The following is a 26,386-nucleotide window of genomic DNA, read 5'->3' as shown; positions in this document are numbered from 1 at the left end:
GTATGTCCAAATTCTCTGTTGCTGTAAAATGCTTTGGTATCCAAGAACACTTTGATATAAAGAAAAGTTCAGAAGAATGTATGGGTTATATGTGCACAAGAATTTATAATATTATTGTTCTTAAACTCATTAAAGAGTTCAATATATTAATACTAGTGGTGCAGAGAAGAAGAAAAATCAACCAACAGGCTTTGCCTAGGTCATGACTTATATTTAAGCAGTTTTAAATGCAATTTAACTCTTTGTTCATGACTTTTGCTTTTGTTGATTCTTTTTATTTATTCAAAGACCTGTATGGAGAAATTATTGTGCAGTTATAACATTTGCTGCAGTGCATTGGATTAATTTAAACCTAGCCATATTTTCATTAGGCTTGATGTCAGCAAGCTCAGCTTTGTCATTTATATTTCAGTGACTGATGGACATATCTTATGTAATTATTTGACTCTTGCTAGTGAATGGCTTTTACTCATGAACAATTAAGTTGCCTTGTGAGAGGGGCTTACAACAATAACAAAGTTTTGTATGACATGAAAAAAGAACTAAGTTCTTATAAAAATGTGTATATGTTTGTTAGTTTTGGTAAGCAGTAGTTGACCCATTATGTGATTGATGTGTGCATAAGATGCACAGAAATGTACTTGGCTACCTAACTTTGTTCCTTGTAGGCCTTATGATTCTTTGAAGTACATTCCTGTAAGCTTGAAGTTATGAGGGCATCTTTACCTTCTTTCATTGCTCTTCAGTGTTTGGCTGCCTTGTAAGATTATTACCATGAGTGATGACATTGGAAAATACTATTGCATCTCACTTTGAAAAATAATTTGAGTGAGGACAAGTGCTTTTTATATGACTCTCACACTCAAGAAAATAAAGACAGGATGCCAGATCTAATTCTGCCTATCTGGTGCCTAACTGTGACTTTGTGCCAACCTGCTCAAGTCCATAAAAAAGATCCTTTACATGGCACTTTGGTAATATAGTTTTAGGGCTAAGATGATACTAAGCAGTGGATGAGGATTATCTACCTGTGTCCTCTATTAGTTTTCAGAGATTTGTACTTGGAATATGGTTCTATGTGCCAAGTCAACTTAAGTGCCTAATGTCTATTATAGGTCTAACATTTGATGTCTTCTTTGACTCGGCAAGAACATGAATGTTCTATTAAGGTTATATTTCCATTGGAAGCATCTTGCAGAAAAAATTGTTGGCAAACCCAGACAAGTAGAAACTGTAAGACTGCTGGTATCCAGTAATATCTTGACATGAGAGGAAGTAGTAGTTTGTTTTAGTCTGAAGTTGGGCAGAAGGTAGGGTATGGTGGCACCTCTATAATTCATTCAGAGAGGCATGAGCTTCCATGCTGTGAGTGGAGTTGCAGTGATAAATACGAAGGATAGGAAGAGAGGAGGCACCGCTGAAAGGTGAAGGTAGGTTGAAGAGATCCAAAGGGATAAACAAAGATTCTTATCCCATTACCTGGACTAGTTTTTATAACCTGTATGTCCCTCAGTGAGTTAACTGCTTTGTTTATCCTTCAGCAGTGCCCCCCTCCTTTACTTTCCCTTTCCCTGTCCTTTGTGTCTAAATGAGTTTTATTCCTTTCTATTTAGTACCATCCCTTCCTGCAAGTCTGTTCATAGCATCTGATCCTCAACTTGGTCTACAATAATGGTACTCAACATCTTTGGCCCTTAGGCCAAATGAGCATTGCCCAGCCTGGATCAAACTGGTCCCAATCTGGCATGGGGGGCTGTGGCACGCCCTCATTCAGTTGCATGGAGGGGGGGCAGGGGGCATTCTGGCTCCAACCCAGCCCTGTAGGGGTAGGGGGGCATGGCCCAGCCCTGTGGTGGAGGAAGCATGGCGCAGCCTCATCCAGTTGCAGGCATGGGGACAGGGGGTGTGACGTGGCCCTAACTTGCTGCATGGGTCTTTGGGTTTGAGAATTTGGCAGCAGGAGAGCATGGCCTTATTTATTGCCACCACTCTGCTGCCACCAGATTTCCCAATTTGTGGGGAGTCCTGCAGGCCGGATGCCTACGGCTCCACAGACCACATTTAGCCTGTAGGCTGGAGGTTGAGCACCCTTGGTATATAACCAAGCTTAAAGCCTTGCATTTTTATTTTGTAATAATTTCAACAGATAATATTGATCTTTATTTTTAAGCACTTATTTTGATTTTTTTTCAGTTTAAATTTTCAGGATTGCACAAAATTAAGTGTGGGGAGTAGACAGTTTAATTGTCTGCCACAACAAACAGCTCCTGAGGACTGCTGCAGCTGAGGGACAGAGCTGCCCTCAGTCCCAACTCTGCTCCCTCATAGTGTTCTCATTCAGTTTGTTGCTTTTTCCTTTGTTCCCAGTCCCCTGGGGTTTCTGGGAGTTGCCGTCCAAACTACAGTCAGCAGAGTTCTGTCGGACTGCTTCCCCTGTTGTCACATACTCCATCAGTCCCATTCTATACATTTTGACTGTTCAAGATAGAAATATTTTTTTTTGTCAGTCTGAGTGTGACGTGAAATCATTTATCAACTTGTACTGATAAAAATCAAATCCTGCTAAGCCTACCCTGCTTAAGCATACCATCCTGCCTTGTCTTGTTGACATGGGTGACATATCTAGATAATCCATTCAGACCTTTATAATTGACTTTAAAAAAAATGTAATTCTGGTCTACTGCAGTTTGATTATTGCAAAGGCATTTTGTGCATTTGTGGGTTATCTAAAATAACAGTGTTGATGCCTTAGTTTGTTTGGTACTTCTGACTACAGTGTTGAGGATTTGTAAAGTTCAGACCCCTGGTTTTTGGCTTTGTGGCCTGATTGTCTCCAGTTCAGGAGCAGTGGGAGCTGTGTGCACCTAGTGATTCTCTATCCCTGGCACCTTTCAATTGCTAACTGGAGCCACAAGAAATTGTATAAGCTTGTAATGGAAGTTTCTGACTGAGGCAAGCAGGAGCAACCATCTGTGTAATGTACAGTTCTAGCCTGTGTCTGTGCCCCTTTGCTACTTTGCTTACGAGGAAGGCAATATATTTGTGCCTTGGTGTCAGGCACTTGCAGAGGGTTTTTCATCAGAGAACTGAGACTGTGAGTCTTAAATCACAGTATGTTGTAGGGAAAAAAGAAACATACCTTCTTCCATCTTTGGAAAAGTACAGGAGAGGAAAAAACATCAGTTCACTGAAAGTGATGATTGTTTTTTTGAGACAGGGTGGATATGAAAATGGTCTGTGAACAAGAGTGATGCATGTGGCTTAAATCCAGGATATTTGCATGCAGACTCTAGTGTGAGGCTAGCATCTCTTCTGAAGACCAGAAGGTGGTTACTAGGAACCTTGAGGACACTAATAAAAATTAGACTTCTGGAAAACTAACTTTTTAACAAACTTTGAAAAGTGATTCCAAAGGAGGGCAAGTCAAAGTGGAAAAAGATATTTCAGAGGAGATGGCTGTTTCTTAGAGGCATTTTGAAAGGCACAAAAGTAAACCATTTCAATATGAAGGACAGATAGTAAGTATAACAGGAGACTGGCTTTGTTAAACAGTGAAACCTAATCTAATGTGTGTGTGTTCTGTGTTTTACTTCACAAAAAAGCTCAAGTACAGTTAGCAGTAGGGATTTGGGTAGGTAATCAGTCTCTGTAGGGAAAGAACAAGTTAGAGCTCTAAGTTGGATAAGCTGGGCCTTGATCGGATTCATCCTTGATTACTCTCTGAATTAGCTGAGGTAATTGTTAAGCCATGGGCTTTTTTTTTTCTTTGAGAACATTAGAAGTCAAAAGGTCTAAGAAAACTGGAAAAGGGTGCCCATCTTTTTATTTAAAAAAAAAAAATCAAGGATTTATTCTGATCAGGGTCGGTCTGATTTCAATACTTGGATACTGGAGCATATAATAAAAATATTTCTAGCCAGTCTGCTTTCCTTTTGTGACAAAGTGACCGACTTTGGGTGGCCTGAGCAGTTGCCACGACATCTTGTACTTTTCCACATTTTTGCTTTAGTCTCCCATGACATTCACTTAAGTGAGCTATGGTAATGTGGTCTAAATGAAACTATGACAATGTGGGTACATGACTATTTGGACTACTCTCTTCAAAGAAGCAAGGATTTCTTAGGGTGGTATCTTTTATTGGACCAACTGCATAGTTAGGATAGTCGAGACAGACTGTCAAATGCAAGACATTCTTCAGGTCAGCAAAGTAAAGTTACCAAAGAGTTCAATATCTCAGTAATTCAGTGGTTCAATATCATACTGGATGAAAGTAGCAAGTGGAGTTTTTTGGGATGGGGGGGGTCTCTCCTGGGTCAATTTCTTGTTCAGTATTTCTTTAGTAGCTTGGAGAGTGGAACTTTTAGTAAATTTGTAGAGGACCCCCAAACTGGGTGAGGGTAGCAAACACTCCAGAGCCGATGATTTTGATTCAGAATGACTTGGATAAATTGGAAATACAGTCTGACAAAAATGAAATTAATTTCACTTAGGACAAGCCAAGTGCTACAGATAAGGCAAGGGACTAGCAAGGTTGCAGTACTACTGAACAGGGCTGGAGGTTAGTGTAGACTGCAAGCTTGCACATGAGCCAGCTGTGTTCTGCAGTAGAACCCAGATTCTTTTCTGTAAACTGGATGTGATTGTTGACTGCAACAAATTGCGTACGCTATAGTTAGAGGCTGTGTAGTGTGAATGTCTTGGACAAAATGTATTGCGTTTATAAATATCAAAATCACTCCCTCATCCAGGTCACTGATGAAGACATTGGACTGAGCCTCTTAAATGTCTTCATCAGTGACTTGGACGAGGGAGTGAAGTGTATTCTGTCCAAGTTTTCAGGTGATACAAAACTGTGGGGAGAAGTGGACACACCCGAGGGCAGGGAACAACTACAGACAGACCTGGACAGGTTGGACAAATGGGCAGAAAACAGTAGAATACAATTTAACAAGGAGAAATGCAAAGTGCTGCACCTATGGAGGAAAAGTGTCCAGCACATCTACTGCCTAGGAAATGACCTGCTCGGTAGCACGGAAGCGGAAAGGGATCTTGGAGTCGTAGTGGACTCCAAGATGAACATGAGTCGTCGGTGTGACGAAGTCATCAGAAAAGCTAACTGCACTTTATCATGCATCAGCAGATGCATGACAAACAGAGCCAAGGCGGTGATACTTCCCCTCTATCGGGCACTGGTCAGACTGCAGTTGGAATACTGCTTGCAGTTTTGGGTGCCACACTTCAAGAGGGATGTGGATAACCTGGAGAGGATCCAGAGAAGGGCCACTCATATGGTTAAGGGCTTGCAGGCCAAGCCCTACGAGGAGAGACTAGGGCACCTGGACCTCTTCAGCCTCCTCAAGAGAAGCTTGAGAGGTGACCTTGTGGCTGCCTATAAATTCATCATGGGGGCGCAGAGGGGAATTGGTGAGGCTTTACTCACCAAGGTACCCCTGAGGGTCGCAAGAAATAATGGCCACAAGCTAGCAGAGAGCAGATTTAGACTGGACATTAGGAGGAACTTCTTCACAATTAGTGGCCAAAATCTGGAATGGGCTCCCAAGGGAGGCGGTGCTCTCCCCTACCCTGGGGGTTTTCAAGAGGAGGTTAGATGGGCATCTGGATGGGGTCGTCTGAACCCAGCACTCTTTCCTGCCTATGCAGGGGGTCGGACTCGATCTATTGAGGTCCCTTTTGACCCTAACGTCTATGAATATATAATGTATTGCCTCCCCAACTCCACAGGGAGCCAGGAAGCTACTGAATAGCACTCTCAGCAGTGGTGGCTCTTAATTTCTTTGCAGAAAATTCATTTATGATTTGAGTAAACCTTTACAAAGGGATGTCATTTATGCTAAGCAACCTGGACTGCATTAGGAATTGACTGAACTCGCTATAAAAGTGTTGCTTAAAACTAGGAAGTACATTGAACAACTTTAGTTTCATCCAAACAGTATTGCATAGTTGGCTCATTCTTGATTTCATATATGAAATAATTAGAAAGCCATATATTAAGAAGCCACATACGTGGCATTTGTTCCTTTTTTCTGTGATATTTAATGCACGCTAATTTAACACTTCTCAACTGCTAAGGACGAGCTTGAGGTTTTAGATGGTGAATTTATCAGAGTAGAAATGTATTTTGCATTGGCCTATCTCTGCTGAAGGGCTTTCAGAATTTTTAATGCTCCATCTGCTTGGACTGGGTAAGCTGAAGGTTGGGAATATGATAATCCTCTTAATATGGTCTGTTCACTTAAGCCTCCTACAGCTGTTCAGTTAGAGGCATGATGGGATCTGATCTGTGATCCCAAGTCGCACTTCCTGCCATGCTATATGTTTAAAGACAAATGTGCAATTTTGGGATTCAGGATCATACTACAGTTACACCCAGGTGCTCAAGTTACACACTTGCCACCTATCACCTGATTGTTGGCTGGCTCCAGAGACCCAGTTGGCTGTTCAAGCCCCCGGAGGTGCCAGTCAGTTGATGGGCAGCCAGCAGGGATTGCACTGGGGCCTGTTTGAGTCATGGTGCAGTCCCTTTGGCCACATGTTCATTTTAAGGTGATTTGGAACAAGCCACAAAATTTATTACATGCTCTTTTAGCACCATAATTTGGTGGTTGATTTCACCTTTTGTTGCACCATCATTTGCCTAAACAGGTGACTGGTTATACTAGGATGAGATGAACTGCTATATTTTAATATGAAGGTATTGTGATTTAGCAGGGTGCTTTAATTAATAGATTATTAGAGACGGTTTCTAAATATGGCCAAGTTTTATTGTGGATCTCTATCATGTAATTTAGTAACTTCAATATTTTGTGTAGCCACCTAGTTATTTGGATTATCTCCACTGTGACACTTGTGATGCTTCCCCTTCCCTCCCTTACTTTGACCTGAAGCCAAAAAAAAAAAAAAAAGGAACTTGAGAGGCAGCTACCAGTGTAACTAGGACCTCTCTAAACTGTATATGTTGCTGGACATGAATGCACACAGAGGCTGTGGCCATGCAGTATGTGGCACCGCAGACATGTCTGTGGCGCCACATACCTCACATTCACATGATCTCCATGCTGCAAGGGAGTGCTGCTCATTTGTGTGCTGCTCTGCTTTTCCCCCCCCCCCCCCCCATGGGATTTTTGACTCCTGCATATCCAAGGGTCAGAAAAACCCGCAGGAAAAAAAGCGGAGCAGTGCATGCACAGGCAGCGCACACCACTCAAAAGTGGAGCTGGGCTGCCAGGAACCGAGCTGTGGCTGCTGGCCAGGCTCCGTGCAGCAGAATCGCTGCAGCTGCAGCCCTGGGAGGCCCCTAGGACCCCAGGTAAGGCTGCTGGGGCCAGCACAATGCTGGCTCCAGCCTCCCCTACCCCACTGGGGTAACTTGCTGCGTGCCAATGCATGAGTGGCAAGGTGTGCCGCTGCTACTTGTCCTCAGGGAACCAAATGTCCACGCTCGTGTGGACGCAGCTGAAGGGTGCTGCCATAAATTTTTATGGTGGTACAAATGGTGAGCTAATAGTTGCTACTCTTTGTCGTGCCACATCCAGTGCAACAAAAGGTAGTAATACACTGCTCCTTTATTGTAGCGGACTTCTATTGGATTTGCAGCAGGCGAGTAGAGCAGTGCAGGCTGCTTCTACTCCCCAGTCACCCTGGGCAGGTATTCTAGGGCCTGAGGGCCCTTAAGTCCCCCTGAGTACCCCACTTAGGCACCCCAGAGAATTTGGGGTGCCTCTTCATAAGCAGGCATGTTGGGGTTCCCCACTTAGCTAGACTCTTCCCTTATGATCACAGGAAGAAGTCTGTCTGAGTAGAAAAGCCCTGGTTTCCCTGCTCATCCAGATCTGCTCTCCAGCCATCGTGGGAGACGAATGTGGCTGACCAGGGAAAACGGGGCGATTGCATTGCCCCTTGTTCTGCACCATCGGGGGCAGGGCAAGGGATGATATGCATTTAACCCAGTGAGGCAGATGAGCTGTTCTGTGATGCATCATTGATCTTTTTTCATTTATCTACATCTGTTTTTAGCTTAATTTGGAGTGAATGGGTGGAACTTATTTCCTTAGGATGGTTTTGGGCTGAGTGGGGAGGAAATGTAGATGTGACTTTCATGTTCTCTGCCCCATGCCCACAAGCACTCTCCCTTGCTGGCTGGGCAGCACATAACTTTTTCCTAATGAAGTTTATATCTCTAAAGAATGGTAATCTTACTTAGGCCCAAAGTCTCGTAATATTTTTGAGCAAGTGTTGGAGGGTAGTAATTTAACAATCCTCTTATTAAACCAAATAAATAAAATAGACCTTGTTCATTTTAGGAATTGCTTGGAGGCTTTTATCACTCCAGTATTACATTCAACTACCTCCAGTCCCTAGCATATATATACATGTCCAAACATTTGTTCATTTTAATAGCAAATATTTGCAATACCAGATGTAACAAAAACAGAACTTCTGCACTCGCCTGATGTGGGTTTTAAAGTGTGTGTTCCTCTGTGCTTCAGTTTCTGAGTTAAAATTACAGAGAGTGCATGTATGAGCCATAGATGCCTTTTTTTTTTTTTTTTTTTTTTTTTTTTTGCATCTCATTACCTTTTATTTGAGTTTTGCACTAGCAAAATGAATGCCATTTATCTTCAGAGCTTGCATTTAACTCTTAATGAGGAAATTGGTAGTTTTGAAAAGAAGTACTTCTATTTAAGTACAATTGTACTGTCTACCAATCCAGGGAAAATTTTATTCTAGTACATTAGAGCAGTATTTCACATGTGCTGAGTTCTCTCGATTTCCATTGAATTTAGGGTTCTTATTCACTCTAAATGTTAGGCATCTCTCCAAGTACCTAAGTATGGATTTTGAGACTGAACTGTAGATGCTTGAATCTGGAAAAAATGAATTCTAAGGGGAGAGCAAGAGGGGGAGTCTTTTGTGATTAAGACAATGGATGGGAATTCAGGACTATTGGAGATTTCCTGTCTGGCCTTAGGTGGCTTGCTTGTGGTTTTTTAATCTTAGTTGTCCAGTTGTAATATGAGGGTAACATAGGCATACTTTTTACAGATGTATTGTGAAGACAGTCCTTAATATTGAGGTGCTTTAATTGGGATGGGGCCATACTAGTTTCTAGACTTGCTTTTGAAAATAGTACCAGCAAATTTAGGCATGATTGGAAATAAGTTTAATGTGACATGAGTATAATTTTAACCTAAGATACAAGTCTAAATGTACCAACTTCCTTTTTCAAATGACAGGGACTTGCCATGAGGTGTTGAAGCCTTGTTTCTTTGGTTTGGAGAGACTGGACCTAAATGGCGCAGCATGACTTTGCTCCAGCCTGGCTTAATTTTCCCACTCCACCATCATCAACAAAGGTACATTTTTTGCTGTCCCTTTGAATATGCAACGCATAAGATAAATATTTTCTAGAAAAACTAAAAATAGCCTTTATAAATACTGATTTTAGGCTCCTAAGCCTTGCATTGGTACAGCTGCTCTGTCATTACGAAATAGCCACATCTAAAGAATCGGCCAAACTTTTAGCATTGTTGAACTGTTCTCAATGTTGAGCCTAAGGGCCGTGGCAGATGTGTAAGGCAGGATGTGTGTGTTTTATTTTTTCCTCCAGGGATCTGGGATCAGATCCCACTGTGCATCTGCCAGGATGAAGGGAGCCTGAGATTGGTGACCTGCTCCCTGATCCAGGTTTCCACTTGGTGCTGGACCTTTAAAGACTTGTTTTGGGTAGCTTGAAACTGGGGAACTAGTTCCCTGATGCCAGACTGCGTGGTGTTCTTTTTAACTTGCTGGCCTGCAGGGAGTCCAAGATCACAATCTGAAACAACCTGTGTTTCAGACAACCTGGCATTGGGGAACTGGTCCTACTGATTAGTTGGTTGGTGGGACTGGGCAAGGGGCATTGCCTTGGTCTGGGACACAGCTGCTCCCTGCCCTTTAAAGCATGCAGTTCAGTCTGTGTGCTGGGACTTTAAATTTTCACAGGGCATTTAAAGCTATGTGCCTACTGCACTACCTGCCTTTCAAGGGTCAGTGGGCAGCTGTATCCTGGACCCAGGGGGTGCCCTCCGCCCAATCCTGATGAAGGGCAGCTTTGGGTAGGGGGCAGCCAACCCAACTTTATGGCATGATACGAAGATGTTTTACATTTAATAGAACATCTAGTTTGCCACTTTCTCTCTCCACGTACATGGCTGAATATGACACAGTACAGTTTACTACATGACTAGCGTGTTAATTGTGCCATAAATACAAAGTTAGCCAGGGCTCTATGGGTAATTTCTCTTATGGTGGTGGGATTTACAGGAAGATGTATTTTGCTAATTCCCCTGTTGCAAGTAAAGTGGAAATGTATTGGACCTGCAGAATTGCTTCACAGAAATAAAAGGCTTGAAGAAACTTTTTAAGTTCTCTTATAGCCATTGCATTCAATATCTACAGCATCTACACCATTCCTGACAGTTGCTGAATTTGTCCTGAAAATTTTACTAAAGAAAGATATTCCACAACCTCCCTTGGTAGCCCGTTTCTGTGCTTCACTGCATTTGTGGATATTTCCTTAATATCTAATTTACATTGTCTCTCTTGTAAATAGTGCCCCATTTCCAGTTGATACACAGAACAATTAATCATAGTCTTATTAATGTTTTAAGTATTAGAAGATTATCATATTCCCCTTTAGTATTCTCCTTTCCTAAACAAACCCACTTTCTTCAATCTTGCCTCAAGCTTAATTTTTTCCAAACCTCATAACACATTTGTTGCTCCTCTGGAATCTTTCTTTAGTTTATCTGTTTCTTAAGGTGTAATATCTCAAACTGAACATGTTATAACAGGCTTCATCAGCACCAAGTAGAATGGAATAATGACTTCTTATGTATTACAAACATAGCTCCTGTTAATATGTCCCAGGAGAATACCTGCCCTTTTGTTGCCGCAGGATCCCATTGCTGACTGTGGTCCATTGTAATCCCAAGATCCTTTTCTGCAGCCCTGCTATAGTGGTCATCACTTGCCATTTTGCATTTTTGTGTTTTGTCCTTCCTCAGAGTAATAATTTGCACTTGTATTCTGGATCATTTTTATAATCTATCAGGATCACTTTGAATTCTGATTTTGTCTTCCATGGGGTTGCAGTCCCTCCCAGCTTGAGAGCTTGCATATTATACCATATGCAAATATTAGTTTATCTTCTTCTTTCCTATCTTTCAAGTAGTTAATAGAAATATTAATTATTAATAGAACCAGACTCAGAGCAGATTCATCCAGGAACACCGCTTGAATATCCTTCCAGTTTTGGCAGAATCATTTAAGTAGCTTTTGAGTGTTGTGTCCCGTCCTCCCCCCCCCCCCCAACTTTGCACCTAACTCATGGAACAATTTCAGCTAGACCACATTTATTTAATTTCCTTATGAGAATGTCAGGTGGGACTGTCAGAAGAACCCTTACTAAAGTTAAAATTTATATACACTATTTCCCCTTTTTCATTAGGCTAGTTATTCTATCAGGAGATAAATTAACATGGTTGGACATTTTGATTATGAAAAAGCAGCCAACATGGAGTGATTGATTTGATGCATTTATTTTTTTAACTTCCTTACCATTGTTGAGTGCTTAGACATTGAAAACCTTTGTTTTAGTATCTTTCCAGGTATTCAAATTAGGCTGACTCTGTAATACCCTAGCTTTTCCTCTTCCCCTTAGAGAGCAGTACTCTGATACTCTGCTCTTGGACCTCCCTCCTCCTCTGAGTTCTTAACTTCTGAATCATTAAAGATTATTTTTGCTTTGGCTAGTTCTTAATGAAATTCACTGTAGATTACTTAAGGTTCTGTAGACTTGAATAAATCTTGCTTGTCTAAATATTCTTTTACCTGTTCTTTCACTGGTCTTCCCAGAATATCTGTCTCCTTGCGTAGTTGAAATCTTTGTTAGCATCTAGCCATCTATTTTTTTTTCCTTTCTTGTGAAGACTGAAGCAAGGAAAACACTGAATATTTCAACCTTCTTTGGACTCACTGTTTTCTTTCCTCATTAAATCATGGACATATACTTCTGTTTTCATTCCTTTTCTAATGTTTTTATACAACCTCTTCTTACTGTCTCTTTGTGTCCCTGGGTAACTGCAACCATTTTTTTTTGTTTGTTAGTCTTACTGATGTATCCAATATGCTTTGTGCTTTTTCCCTTTATAAGTAAGGATGAGTGTGTACCTATTTTTACTTATAAAATTCCTTTCTCATTTTCAGGTCTTCAGCCATATTGGTTTTGTGTACTTCCATGTTTCTTCTGCTTTGGAATAAGTGCACAGCCTTAAATGTGTATAATATCTTTCAGTTATTGAGCTTTTCCTATACTACTTTCACCTGGAGATAGTGGCTTTCCCAGAAGACCACTGGGCAAAGCAGACTTGTTGAAATTCTGCTTTGCTGAAATAGTTTTTCATTATTCGGCTGCTTTCTTTCCCTAGAATGGGCTCTTCCATGTCAGGATCATTTTCATGCAGCATAACTGAAAAGCCTTTAATTTTCATCTAGTTTCAACCGATTACTTTCTTTGATTGAGTATCCCATGATGTCCTCATGAGAAAATTGGAGGATTGTGGGCTTAACTCCAAGACAGTCAGGTGGGTGAGAAACTGGCTGCAGGATAGGAGCCGGAGATCCATAGTGAACGGATCTGTGTCATCCTGGTGAGAAGTGGGCAGCAGTGTCCCGCAGGGATCAGTGCTCGATCCAGTACTTTTCAACATCTTTATTAACGATTTGGATGTGGGGGTGAAGTGGTCACTGGCCAAGTTCACAGATGACACCAAGTTATTGGGAAGCGTGGTCATACTTAAAGATAGGCTATAGATACAAGCGGACCTAGGCAGGCCAGCAAGTTGGGTGGATCAGAACCTGATTTAAGTTCAACATTGACAAATGTAAAGTACTCCACCTTGGGATGAGCAACCCCCAATACACCTACAGGTTTGGTGCCACCAAACCGACTAGCACCACAAATGAAAGGGACCTGGGGTAATAACAGACCACAGTATAAATATGAGCTGGCAGTGTGATGCTATAGCCAGTAGGGCAAATACTACTCTGGCATGCATCGATCGATGCATCTCCAGCAAAACCAAGGAGGTGATTCTTCCGCTCTACTCAGCACTGGTGAGACTACAGCTGGAGTACTGTGTCCATTTCTAGGCACCACACTTTAACAAGGATGTGGACAAGCTTGAGAGAGTCCAAAGAACAGCCACCCATATGATATGAGTCTTACATGGCAAGCCATATGAAGAAAGGCTAAGGGATCTGGGACTCTTCAGCCTGAGGAAAAGAAAGCTGAGAGGGGACCTGGTAGCAGCATACCACTACACTAGGGGAGTACATCAGGGGCTCAGTGAACAACTGTTCACCAGGGCACCTGAGCGGAAAACCAGGAGTAATGGCCACAAACTCCTGGAAGATCGATTCAGGCTCAACATTAGGAAAAACTTCACAGTCAGGGTGTCTGGACTGTGGAATAAGCTCCCTCCAGAGGTGGTACAATCACCTACCATGGAAATCTTCAAGAGGAGACTAGACAGTTACCTTGCCAGGGTCACCTGACCCCCAGTTACCTTTCTTGCTTGGTGCAGGGGACCTGGACCCAGTGATCTTCCGAGGTTCCTTCCAGCCTTACATCTATAAAAATCTGGGCAACCTCCACTTTTCCATGCTTTTGCCTTAAGTGTACGTATCAAAGGTCTGGGTGACCTCTCATGTACAACATGATCTGGAAGGATCGATAGTTGCCTACTGCTGTTTTTCAACTTCAGAGCAGGTGTGTACATAATTGATGTTTTATGTAACACAGCCTCCCTCTTTCCTGACCAGTTAAGTTGAACCTTTTATACTAATATTCAAGTCTTTGGTCTGAGTTGTGCTAGACTACTTAGTTGTGCTACATGTTAGAAGGCCTGTGTATTTCTCTTTATTCTGACATTAGTGTGTAAAAGTCTCAGATATTTGGCAAGTTGTCCTGTTTTTTTTCTTGTCTTCCCCTGTAGCCCCAATGCAAATTCCCATTTTCCCCCCCGCAATCTGACCCTTTTTACTAGGTAGTGACTATTTTACTCACCTATGAGGTTTTGTCACTGTTCTCGTCGAACTTCATTTGAAGCGTCTTCAGTAAGCTGTCAATTCAGTTAATGTCTTAAAGTGATTTTACCAGCATTTGTTCTTGTGGAACACCATCTCTGATTTGTAAGCTTTATGGTCTTTACACAGTGTGTAGGTACTGGATCAAGTTTATGAATGTATAATGTAGAACATGGAATGTGCTTGGACAGACATAAACTGTACCCTTTCATTTGAGTCTTGACTTCAGAATTGCTTCATAGATAGGAAAAGGAACTGCTAAGGTTGCTCTTGTCTTCACACCAAAGGTGTACTGGTTATAGCAGGGGCTGGCAATTTATTTCAGGCGGTGGGCCACTTGCTGAGTTTTGGCAAGCCATCGAGAGCCGCGTGACAGGCAGCTAGGGCAGATAACTTAATTTTCTAAATTTTTTTAGGGGCCTCACAGGCCAGATAGAATGGCCTGGTGGGCCGCATCTGGCCCGCAGGCCACGTTTTGCTCACCCCAGTGTCTGTCACTTGTGGGGAGGAGCAGCTCTCTTACCTCATTATTTTTATAAAAGGAACTTTTATGGCAAACCTGGGTTGTTCCTTGGTGCTTTTTGTGGAAGCACAGTGTTGGGGTCCAGTGTATTGCATGGCCTTCAGGCTCCTGGGTTATAATTTTTTTTTTTTTTTTTGTTACTATGGATTTTACATTCTTTAAAAAGTTTTTTGGGATGGAGGACTTTAGGAAACACCTTGGACTTCAGGGAAATGTTGACATGGATTTTTCAGCTTGGGACTGTCTTTGAGATGTTTAATAGGATCCTTTAAACCCTACATACCTTGAAAGTGTGTTTCAGTTTAATTGTTTGAGGAACCCAAACTTCTTACCTCCTCTCCCTCTAGCTATTGCATCCTCTTCAGGCACTTCACCTCCTGTTGCTGCTCAGATTATATTTAGCATTGGAAAGACCTGGGAACCAAAGCCAACATAATAGGAATGTGCCATATTTAAAAAAAGAATGTCTAACTTTCTGTCTCTTGCCTGTTTACAGGCTTTATATCCCTTGTGTTCAAAGATCAGGTCTACATGATCTGCCTAAAAAGGTCTAGTTAGGTTAGCTTGGTGTTAAGGTCCACCATTTTTTCCTGTTAGTGGGGTGCACAGCCATGTAATTAACATTGTGTCCCATCTGCTTTTGACTTCCCAGTCTGTTTTACAGTTAGGTCTTTTAGGGGCAGTTTTTAGCACCAGTCTGGAGTAGGGCTTGAACTCATCCGTGGAGCCACTCATAGTCAGTGCAGTAAAGGCTGAATCCTTATACCTGGGCTCAAATTCATAACTTTTGCTAGATTATTTCATGTTAAGCAAAAAGTCATCTCCCACTCTGGCTGTTGAATGTCAGTGTTGTTTGCTGTTAGGAGAACTAGTTTCTCAACTTCCAGTTATTGCCAAATAGAGTTTTTGGTGATTACAAAACTTACTAGTCTCAAGCACAAGAAGTTTGGTAGAGTGTTAGCTCCATCATGTGGTGAAAATGTAGATCATAAGTTTCATGGTTTCTAGTTTCATAGTTTCTAGGGTCAGAAGGGACCTGAACAGATCATCAAGTCCGACCCACAAAGGTAAGGTTTTTACGTATGTGCACAAATATTTAGCCAATTAGAGTCAATGTGTTCTGTGTGATTTTTTTTTTTTTTTAATTGTATGTGGGATATAAAATGCTTAAAACCTTATTTATATACTAAAAGTCCGTTCCCCCCCCCCCCCCCCCCGGGGACTAGCAACTTTAAAATAAATCTCTAAAATATCCAGTTTGGAGGGAGCCTGTTGTTAAAAGTCACTGAAGAGTTAATTCCACAGCTATGGGAAATTTTGAAATGCTTGAGGGAAGAATGCAGGGGTTTAGGTTGTAGCTGTGTTGGTCTAAGGATATAAGCGGACAAGGTTCCTTGGGTGAATTTGATATCTTTTATTAGACCAACACAAATGGTTGGAGAATAGTTATTAAGCAAGCTTTCGGGTTCAAAAACCCTTCATCAGGCTAAGGATGCTGCAGCAGTTGCTGCGCGCTCTCCCTGGATGGAATGAAAAGGGAGGGAAGAGGGAAGAATGTTCTTAAGGAGACTTTATTTTATTTATTTATTTATTTATTTATTTATAATAAAAATTACCCTATAATTTTTATGATGAACCCATTTTACAGACTCTGTTGTGTGAAAAATACAATGTTTGAGTAGAGGCTAGTGAGTCTTGCATTACCAAATTCTTTACTTCAATGTTAAGGCTGCAAAATGAGGCTGGAAGCACAAAAGAGATTATTATTTTTAAAATCTAGTGTTTGCTTATATGGCTTTGTGTATAATAAACATGACATTGACTTCTAAAGTTTTTTTGTACCAATTGTTCATAATACAGCAAATATGTATAGCTTCCCTTCTGATGGAAAGCTATTTCCCAGCAGAATGTACATAGTTCAGTTTATAATTCTGAAAGATAGTTTATTACAGCACATTTTTTCTTGTGGACTTACAAACTAAAGAAGTGTTATCTCTGTATTTATTATAATCAGCAGTAAATCAGGACTTCGCATTGGCCAGGGATCAAAGTCTGATGAAGTGTCAAACTGTGGAGACATGTATGAAATGTGTCTGCTGGTTTTGGGTTTGGATTTCTCTTGGAGGAAGGGCAGGTTGAACCATACCATACATATAGCTTCTTACTTAAGCTGGAATGCCCAACTTGGGTTTGGCTGCTGCTTGACTAGTAGGAAGAAAAAGTGTACTTACAAGACCACTTGTACTTAAATAAGTGGTCAGTTGTGGTAGCTTCTCATTAGGTCTCTTCTTTCTTCCATAATTTGACCAATGAAATGCTTATCACTATTGTTAAGGTGGCTGTCAGTGGTGATAGTTTGATATCTTTGGGCTCTCTCTCTCTTTTTTTTGTTTTCAGTCTTTCACAAATTGTCTCACACAATTTGCTGTATTTGCTTTACATTTTCATGATGTTTAACTCTGACGGTTGTGCAAGAAGCTTTTTTTAAAAATAAATAATTGTTTTGTTTTCCAAAATCCTCTACATCAGAACCACATTTAGGTGTGGCTACAGGTGTAGTGTTTTTAATTGATCAGCTCTGTCAGATTAGTGTTATAGTTTGCAAGCAAATTTGAAGCAAGCTGAGTAAAAATTCTTGAGGAAAAGCAGGTGTGGGTGGATGAGTGAGCACACTGATAGGGTCCAGAAGAAGCAGAGTTTGAACTTGCATTTTCCTGGAGAAAGCCATCAGACTTCAAAACTATTATATCGTGACTGCCTTAATGTTGTTTGTCTATTAAAACTTGTTGACAATGTAAGCAGTTTAGGATCTGAATTTCAAGAAGCTGTCCATGTAGAAATGTGCAGTTTTCTATCGTATTTGCATATCTGTTTGTAAACTAGTTACTAGCACATCAATATTAACCAATTTTGCATAGGAAATACTTGAATCGCATGTTCAGCACATGACAGGGAGATGATTATATTAAGAATATAATAACATGCTTGCTTGCATTTGGACCTCCACACCTACTTTTGAAGACTTCGAAGAATGTTAAATCACATCTTCAATTTTTTTTTTTAAATGTCAGTAAAATGATGCAGCTAGGAACCATTCTAACCAGAACAATTTCTGTTGTCAGTTGTAAAGCTAGGTGTGGTGTCTCTCACTCTGACCTCCTTATCTGCACATGCTTTTTGAATACTTTTACTCATTTGTAGCTCATACTGCTTCTGATCACTTTTTTCCCCTTGCAAATAATACAGTAATGGTTTCTTTTTCAGGGGACTCTGCTGCCCCATAGGTCCCAAGACATCTGTTGAATTTTTTACTGAATCTTAGGACAGAGTTGCTTGTAGCTTTACTCCCCATTCAGTCCCTTCTAGCTATCTGGTGCACATATGAGACTGCGATAACCTCCTTTTCAGTCTTTTATGTTGGGTTCAGAGGTGTAGGTACTTCTTTTTTCAGGCACTATTATTTCAGTACCCACCTTGAACCACTCTAGTTTGGTCTTCCTCTGTGTGAGGTGTAGGGAAGAATCTTCAGAAGTGCTTAGCTGCAGGCACTTATTGACATTGGCACTAGCTAACCCAACCTGATAGCAGCTAAAAAGGGCCCAGAATCCTCATTTCGTGGCTGTTGTACCAACCTCCATACACATCTGTTCTTGCACAATATTGGGGTTGGTGTTACTGCTTTGGCACGGACTACACTTTTTGACAAGTCAAGAATAGTCCTGCATCATGGTATCCAGTTCAAGATCATTTGAGGTAGTTGGGTCCATTAGATTTACCATCATTTTTACCTCCCTCCTCCCCCAAACATCTTTGCCTAGATAAGGATCCATTCACTGTAACCAAATGTTTTAGTAGGTTTTGAAGCATAAGTATTTAAAAATAAAGACATAAAGCAGTTATGCTCAGATACCCTGTTATGAAAATAGAGCCCCTTAAAGGGTGGTTTGTACATTTCATCCTCTTAGTTTAAAATTTGACTTTAAAATAAATTCTGATACTTTTTCAGTTCCAATCTTAAAACATCTATATCTAGTGTTTCTCTTAACTAAATTAGGTAGTCATAGGATTACAGGGAATGCAGGGAATGTCTACTTGTGGATAGATATTGGATTAAAGATAGAAAGTAAAGGAGTGAATATAAATGGTCAGTTTTCAGGATGGAAGGAAGTAAACAGCAGGGTCTCCCAGGGTTCTGTGTTGGGACTAGTGTTGTTTAATATAAATAATATGGAAAAGGGTGAGTAGCGAGGTGACAATATTTTGTGAATGACAAGGTTATTTCAAAGTGGTAAAGACCGAGGTGGACTATGAGGACCAACAGAAGATTCTGGCATGGTTGAGTAAATGGACAACTAAATGGCAGATGAAAATCAGTGTAGATAAGAGTAAAATGATGCACATTGGCAAAAGTAATCCAAACTATACCCATGCTGTTATGGGCCTCTACATTAGGTGTTACTACACAGAAAAGAGATAAGGGAATCCTTGTGGACTGTTTGCTAAAAGCATCAGCTGGATGCTCAGCAGCCATCAAAAAGGCAAACAAAATGTTAGGGATTATTAAGAAGAGAATTGTAAACAAAACTAAAAGTTTCATCATGGCTTTTTATAAATCCATGATGTGTTTATACCTTGAATACTGTGCCCAGTTTTGGTCCCCACACCTCCAAAAAAAAAAGGATGTAGAAGAACTAGAAAAGGGCCAGGGAAGGGCAACAGGGGTGATTAGTCATATGGAGTAGCTTCTGTATGAGGAGAGACTAAAGAAGCTAGGCCTATTCAGTTTAGAAGAGATGCACTTAAGTGGGGACATAAGAGTTTACAAAATATTAAATGGTGAAGAGAAAGTAAATAGGGATTTATTTTTATGGTCTTTCACAATACAAGATCCAGGGGTCACAATATGAAACTAGTAGGTAGTAAGGTTAAAACTAAAAAAAGGAAGTTCTTTTTCACACTGTGTAATTAAAGTGTAGAACTCATTGTCCTGAGATCTTGTGGAAGCTGACAGTTTAGCCAGGTTCAAAAAGGGATTGGAAAGATTCTTGGAGGAAAGGGACATCAGTAACTATCAAGCATCAACGTTAGGGGTACAGCCTCTGAATCAGAACTTCCTGTACCTTTAAGTGATGGAGGCTGCAAGTGAGAGAGGAACAGTGGCAAAAAATCCTAGTCATACCCAGTTCATTCTCCCTTTCAGCATCTACTCTGCCACTATGTGACACAGGATAGTGGGCAAGATGGACCTGTGGTTTGACCCTGTAAATGGCAGTTCTTATCTTCTCATTTTGTGTTAAGTGGTTTTTGTTTCAAAGGAATGTTTTGCTTTTAACTGAGAACTTTCCTGGGTCTTTTCAGTAATGTATGAAAATGATTTCTCTTTTGATTATTTTTGCAGCATGTTTAAAAGCAAACATTTTTGTTATACTGTTAGGTACAAAAGGTGGTTTAAGTCTTCAGATATTGGAGCATATGAATAACCACTGAGCATATGAAGGAGGGACAGGGGGGAATAAAGAATTTTGGCCTCTTTTCCTTTTTCTTAATAGCTCAACTTCTGAGTTAAAATTTTTTCTTCTATTTTTAGAAGGCTGTTGACAAAATGAATGCTGTCACACACTTTTAGGTAAAAATGGTAGCCATGATGACTGTTCCAATATTTGTGTTCATCCCATTGAGACATGAATATTAATGTAGATATTGTTTTGGTTTGCCTGAATACACTACTCAACTTAAAGCTGCTTAAGAGGTGTTCTCTACTAGCAGACTCTTTAAATCTTTGCTTGTTCCCATTTCTACATACTTTGGGAGCTGCTGTTCTGCATGGCCTGTAAAGCTGGTAAACTGAGAGATGTTGAAGAATATTCCTACCATCTTATTCCTTGGTTTTATTTTCATTACATAACCAAATGTATTGCATTATTGGATTTGTGTTGCTGCTAAACAATGGTGTTGTTTGTGCTCATTTCTAGTCATCGCTGAATTTGGAGAAACATTCTGAAAATTTTTCCTGGACAGAGAATCGTTATGAAGCAAATCGTAGACGACACAACTCTTCGGATGGGTTTGATCCTAGTATTGGACGTCCTAATGGAGGTAAAACTGGTTTGAAACATCTCAGTTACATTTATAGACTTGTTTTGTAATAATCTAGTATCTCTGCCTATGGACCTTCCATGCTTGATATACAAGCACCGATTGCCTTATTTCCTAAAAGAATGGTTGCCCGAAGGGGCACTAGAGCAATGTAAAGATGGAAGTTGTGAAAGTGTGGCCTTTTTCTCATACCCAGGGCCAAGCTACCATAATAGCACGTGGTTGGTAACTGTGGTATGCTGCTGGGTGCTTTGTGTTTCTCTTTAGAAAAGTAGTATGCTAACATCCAGCTAGTGTACTGTACATAGCAACATGCACAGCTGGAAGAGGGATCTGACTAGTTAATTGTCAGACTGCATTCTTTTGGGTTGTCTTTTTTAGGGCTGTGTGAAGCTTTGGTCCCTGATTCGATTGGGCAGAGATTCGGCCTGATTTGGTGGCCGAATCTCTGAATTGAATCGGGAGACCCTCTAATCTCTTTCAGTTGAATCGGAACCCTCTGATTCGGAAAGATTCAGTCATTCAGACATAGACATAGCTTTAAATGTTTTTTCTACGTACTCGATATACTAGTGCGGCTCATGAACTCTGCGATGCTGGGACGGATGGAGTGTCCCACAGGAGTGCAGTGAGGGTCCCAGTGCACTCAGCAGCAGACCCAAAGTGGACCAAAAGCACTTACAGGATCCATGCTGCCCCCCCCCCCCCCCCCCCCCCCCCACCTTCCCCCCAGTGCTCCTGTGGGATGCTCCATCCGCCCCAGCATCACAGCATTTGAGCCGTGTTGGTAACTTGAGGTATGTAAAACCATTAAAGCTGTGTCTATGCCCGAATCGCTGATGCTTTGAATCAGCATTGAATTTTCAGATTTGGATTCAGCCGAATTGAATTAGGGACAGCGATCCGAATCAACGAATCGAATCACTGTCCCCGATTTGGGCCAAATCCGAATTGAATAGGACCTCCTTCGCCACACCCCTATTATCTATTGCTTTCTAGCACTGAAACAAAGTTCCTTTCAGTGCAAGGTAAAGTGGTCTACCCTGTTGCCTTTGGGGGGGGGGGGAAGTCCCACTCTGCCATTGTTTTAAGGAATGTAGAACAATATTTGGCTCATCACAATTTAACCTGTCTAGCAATTCCGCAGCATGGAACTTCTGTCAAACGTGCTAGTTGTGATGATGTTTCTCTAACGTTTAAAAATCTAAGGACACTTTGGAAGAAAAGAGAAAAATGGTTGGCGTTCACAAGGCAGGAACAGTACAGAAAACATAAACCATCGTGGGGGATACCATGCCGGAGGGTCCCGCTCTCGTGCCAGCGCTTTCCACTCTGGAAAAAGTCAAGGACTACATGAAAACAGTGTACCTGACAATGAAACTGGGAAAAAGGAAGACAAGGAAGAACCCAAACAATTTGAGGCTGAGGATTTTGTAAGTTAATTGTAATTATAATAAACAAGGTTTCATTGTTTCGGCAAGTGCCATTTTGTCCATTGCAAGCTACTTCATGAGATTTCACCAGTTACAGCTCATCTTATACAGGGATCACCCTTTCCATAGGTAAGAGGGTGTTAGTTGTTTGTCCACTAACTTTGTTTTTGTAACCCGGTTTATTTTAATTATCAGTATTGTCTGTAGTCTTCACTTCTGTGTTTATAGATTAAACTAGCTTTGGGTTCTAGGTCTATTTTGAATAGTTTCACTTCAAGATTTTACAACAATTTAGCATGGCATGTTCTGCACCAGTAGTTCTCAACCTTTTTAGACTCGAGGCACTTCTCCAAAACTCTTCAGAATTTAGCAGCACCCCATTAAAAACCTAGTATGAATACATTATGAATACTAGAATATAAACACAACTTTAATTATAGTCCATTAATAACAATGATAATTCTATTCACCCCTTCATGCTGCTGGTAGGGATTGCTCTTCTCTTTGTCTTCCTGTAATGTGCCTCCTGAAAACCAAGGAATGCGGAGCCATATTACCGCATAGTAGTGGTGGCAATGCCAGTGTTGCAGCACACCCAACAGGTTCTTATGGCAACCTGGCTGATGGCACCCAGTATTTTACATATTAAATAGTACACAATTCATTCTGCCATGTAGAAATCTTGGTTGTAATGTACCTCTAAGATTTGCAACCTGAGAATTGCAGGAAAAAGGTTTTTGGTCCCTTTTTCTAGAGTACCAGCATTCTGTCTCTTTTATTCTCCTCCTGCCCCCTCCCTCACTCCCCAACCAGGCAATCCATAGAAGTGCATTTATTGCAATCCAGGCGAGGCCTGTCATAAGGGGATGAAATTGGAAAGGGCTTGAGCAGCAGAGTAGATATGTGGGCCAGTTTATTTGCAGTTTTTTCTGTATCAATAAACAGAATAAACAATAAACCTGAGGACAAGAGATCACTTTTTAAATTAATTTTATTACTATTTTCTGTTGCACTTCATTTTTAATCGGTCACTCCTGAAATATGAGTAACATTTTAAATATTTCCTTTCAGCCATCTTTGAATCCAGAATATGAAAGGGAACCAAACCAGAATAAATCTTTAGCTGCAGGTGTGTGGGGTAAGTGGTATTATTTAAATAATTAATTGAACCTAAGTATATTGTTTCCATGTCTCTAATAGTGTTTTACTTAAAGCGCAGAGAAAGGAACGAGAAGTTTTTTTTTTTTTGGATACAATATTTATTCCTTTTGTATATCAGCATAACTTGAAGTTGAGGATTTTTTTTTTTACTGACATTAATTAAAATCTTCTTATGGAAAAGGTAGCCTTTTCCCATAATTTATGCAGTGAGCATGGCCATTAAAACTAGCTCTCCCAGCACATGTATTACCACTGCAAGGCCCCTTTTTTACAAAGGTGGTATCTGGAAATAGTCTTTGGACAGGCCACATGAGCAAATAGAGGTAAGCTGATGAGACGTGTCATAACTAATAGCTGGAGACTTCAGAAAAAAAAGGCTTCTGGCACATTCTTGAAGGAGAAGGTAAGCCCCTGAAGGAAGTCCCCATGGGACCCTGGCATCAGGCTTAGGAAATCGCCAGGATAGCTTCCCAGAGGAAAAAACTTAATACGGTTTCTCAAGAGAAGTGCTAAAAACTGTGTGTCCAGTGCAGCACAAATTACTGATGGAGCTGTAATTTTGAACTGAACAATTTCTGCCTTCTAGCCTTTTCTTTACTTGGACCACATTGCTGGTCAACACTCTGAATACTGCAAAATTGAGGAGAATTAATATTCTTGTTTCATTTCTGTACAGAGTATCCTCTGAATCCTAAATCTAGATCTCCAAGAATGCTGGTCATTAAAAAAGGCAGTACAAAAGACTTGCAAATATCTGGATTCCCTGTAGTAGGAAGTCTTCATTCACAACCTGTGAAGAATGGAACTGGTACAAGTGTTTATAAAGGATTAGTCCCTAAACCTGCTACTCCACCTGCAAAAGTAAGTTTGAATTCTGGAAATGTAAATAAATATACCTCTAATATTAGGATTCATTTGCATTTAATTTCAGGAAATGTTTCCTTTCCCTGCCTTGTTATGGAGCTAAACTTCAGTATTAAATTCACTCTCTCATCACATCAGGAATTGACATCCCTGAGAACTAACAGTACAATGGCATTTTAGGTTGTTGAAAATGCTCTCTTTAATATTGTGGTATGTAACACAAGTTGTGTAACTTGTTCTATTCCATTGTTAAACCAAAGGAGACCACCCTAAATTCAAAAGGGGCAGGCAATATTTTGTAAAACAAGAAGTGAAAATAAGTTGAATGTAATTTCTTTCCAATAAGAAAACAATTTTAGTTTTGTGCTAATATTAATTAGGACTATGGTTACAGGTAGTATTAGTTTTAATAATTTCACTTTTTCTAAAAATTACTAAAAGCACATCTGTTTAATTACTTTTTTGCTTCTGTTTAGCCTATACAATGGAAAAGCCAAACAAAAGAAAATAAACTCGGGACTCCATTCCCTCATGAGTCTGCATATGGAATTGGGAACTTCACTGCTTTCAAATCAACTGCCAAGGCTTTTAGTGCATCACAAAATTCAGTGAAAGAGGTATTTTTCATCCAGTCCTTTAAAAATTTGAAATGTTCTGATTAACTCAGTAGGTACCAAGTGAAAACTGTAGAATTTTTATTAAGTTACAGGATTTATAGGTATTTGTCTTATGGGAACAGACAAGCTACAGATGACTGAAATTTTAATTTCTTAACGTTGTGGGCATGCTTCCAGCATGTGTACCTGACATCCTGTATTGTAGTTATGGTGTGGAGGAAAAATGGTGGATTAGGCATTTTTTTAAACTTCTCAAAGTGTTAAACTGAAATATTGATGTTGATGAGAGAGAATCAAGGAATTGCCAGTTTTGGCTTCGAAATTTGTTGCATCATTGGGTACACACAAAGTATACAGAGTACGAGGGTAGCAGGAACTTGATATCCTCCTTTTATTTATTTTTCTTTATATAGGCATACTAAGTTAATTTTGGAATGTGGATGCAGGTGAAACCTGAAACCACAGTAGGCGTGAATCTTTTTAATTTTTGCTCAATAAAAGGAACCTTTTGTTTCTCATCAGCATAGTTGTTTCTAATCCAAAAGTCTTTCAATATTTTGTTTGTCCTTCCTTCCCCGTTTAGTGTAATCGGTCAAATTCTTCATCGCCTGTTGACAAAGTTAGTCAGCCTCGTTTAACAAAGTTGACAAGAATGCGCACAGATAAGAAGAGCGAATTCTTGAAGGCATTAAAAAGGGATAGAGTGGAAGAGGAGCATGAAGATGAGAATCATGTTGGGCAAGAGAAGGTAGGGGTCTTCAACAGTTAATAATAAAACATCTCAAAACATGTTGTAGTGTATGTTTGTTTTGATTGTAACTAGATTTGCATATACTTACTACCACAAAAGTAAAATTGCCCCAGTAATTTAGAAAGTCATTATGATAAATAAGTGTGGAGTCCTAAGTTTGTTTAATGGTATGAAAAGAATTGATTATTTCTTGTTGAGTTGCTTGGAGCCAGATACTCAAAACTGTCCTTTTTATACCATGACATTTAGTTCCTATTTTTAACAAGAATTGATACATTTCTTCAGTTTTATATTTTTACTGGACTTTTGTTGGCAGCATATGAAATGATGATTTGACTGCCATTCTTTTTTATTTGTGCTTATTATGCATGCTCAGTTGCTCATCCATGTAGCTACTGATGACTTCTTATTTATCTCATTTAATCCTTTCCATTGCATGTTAATTTGATGAAGTAGGTTTCTTTTTTTCCATTAGGATTCTGGGTATCTCCTTAGTGATGCTTGCTTTCGAGTATTTCAAGAGCTGAGTGACAGTTGTGGCATCCTTTTTCAGAAATGCTTAATATTAGAAAGCTCTTCACATTTTAATATCCTAATGTTTTAATATGATCCAATAGCTCAAAATTGCTTCTAGTTTGACTAGCATTAAAGCTTCTAAATTAACTGGGTAACTACTGAAACAGATTACCAAGGATTGTAGAGGATTCTCCATTACTGGAAAATTTTAAAATCAAGATAAGTTTTGTTGAGAGGCAGTCTTTCACATAAAAATTCCTGTCTGACTCGAGCCATA

General features: G+C 40.2%; 1 protein-coding gene across 1 annotated transcript in view; it reads left to right on the top strand.

Moving 5' to 3' along the window:
• The window catches only part of GPBP1 (GC-rich promoter binding protein 1), a 56,462-nt gene that overhangs the window by 19,434 nt on the left and 10,642 nt on the right, over positions 1 to 26,386 (top strand). Inside the window, exons 4-10 of the mRNA XM_014594067.3 lie at positions 9,255 to 9,374; positions 20,644 to 20,767; positions 21,977 to 22,200; positions 23,272 to 23,338; positions 24,038 to 24,222; positions 24,702 to 24,842; positions 25,426 to 25,590. Of these exons, the coding sequence (XP_014449553.1) occupies positions 9,312 to 9,374; positions 20,644 to 20,767; positions 21,977 to 22,200; positions 23,272 to 23,338; positions 24,038 to 24,222; positions 24,702 to 24,842; positions 25,426 to 25,590 (969 nt within the window). The 5' untranslated portion in view covers positions 9,255 to 9,311. The remainder of the gene's footprint in view (positions 1 to 9,254; positions 9,375 to 20,643; positions 20,768 to 21,976; positions 22,201 to 23,271; positions 23,339 to 24,037; positions 24,223 to 24,701; positions 24,843 to 25,425; positions 25,591 to 26,386) is intronic.

This window comes from Alligator mississippiensis, chromosome 3, assembly GCF_030867095.1.
Source record: "Alligator mississippiensis isolate rAllMis1 chromosome 3, rAllMis1, whole genome shotgun sequence".
In the NCBI taxonomy this organism is placed as follows: domain Eukaryota; kingdom Metazoa; phylum Chordata; order Crocodylia; family Alligatoridae; genus Alligator; species Alligator mississippiensis.
The sequence above is the reverse complement of the archived record's forward strand: the minus strand, read 5'-3'. Positions and strand labels throughout refer to the sequence as shown.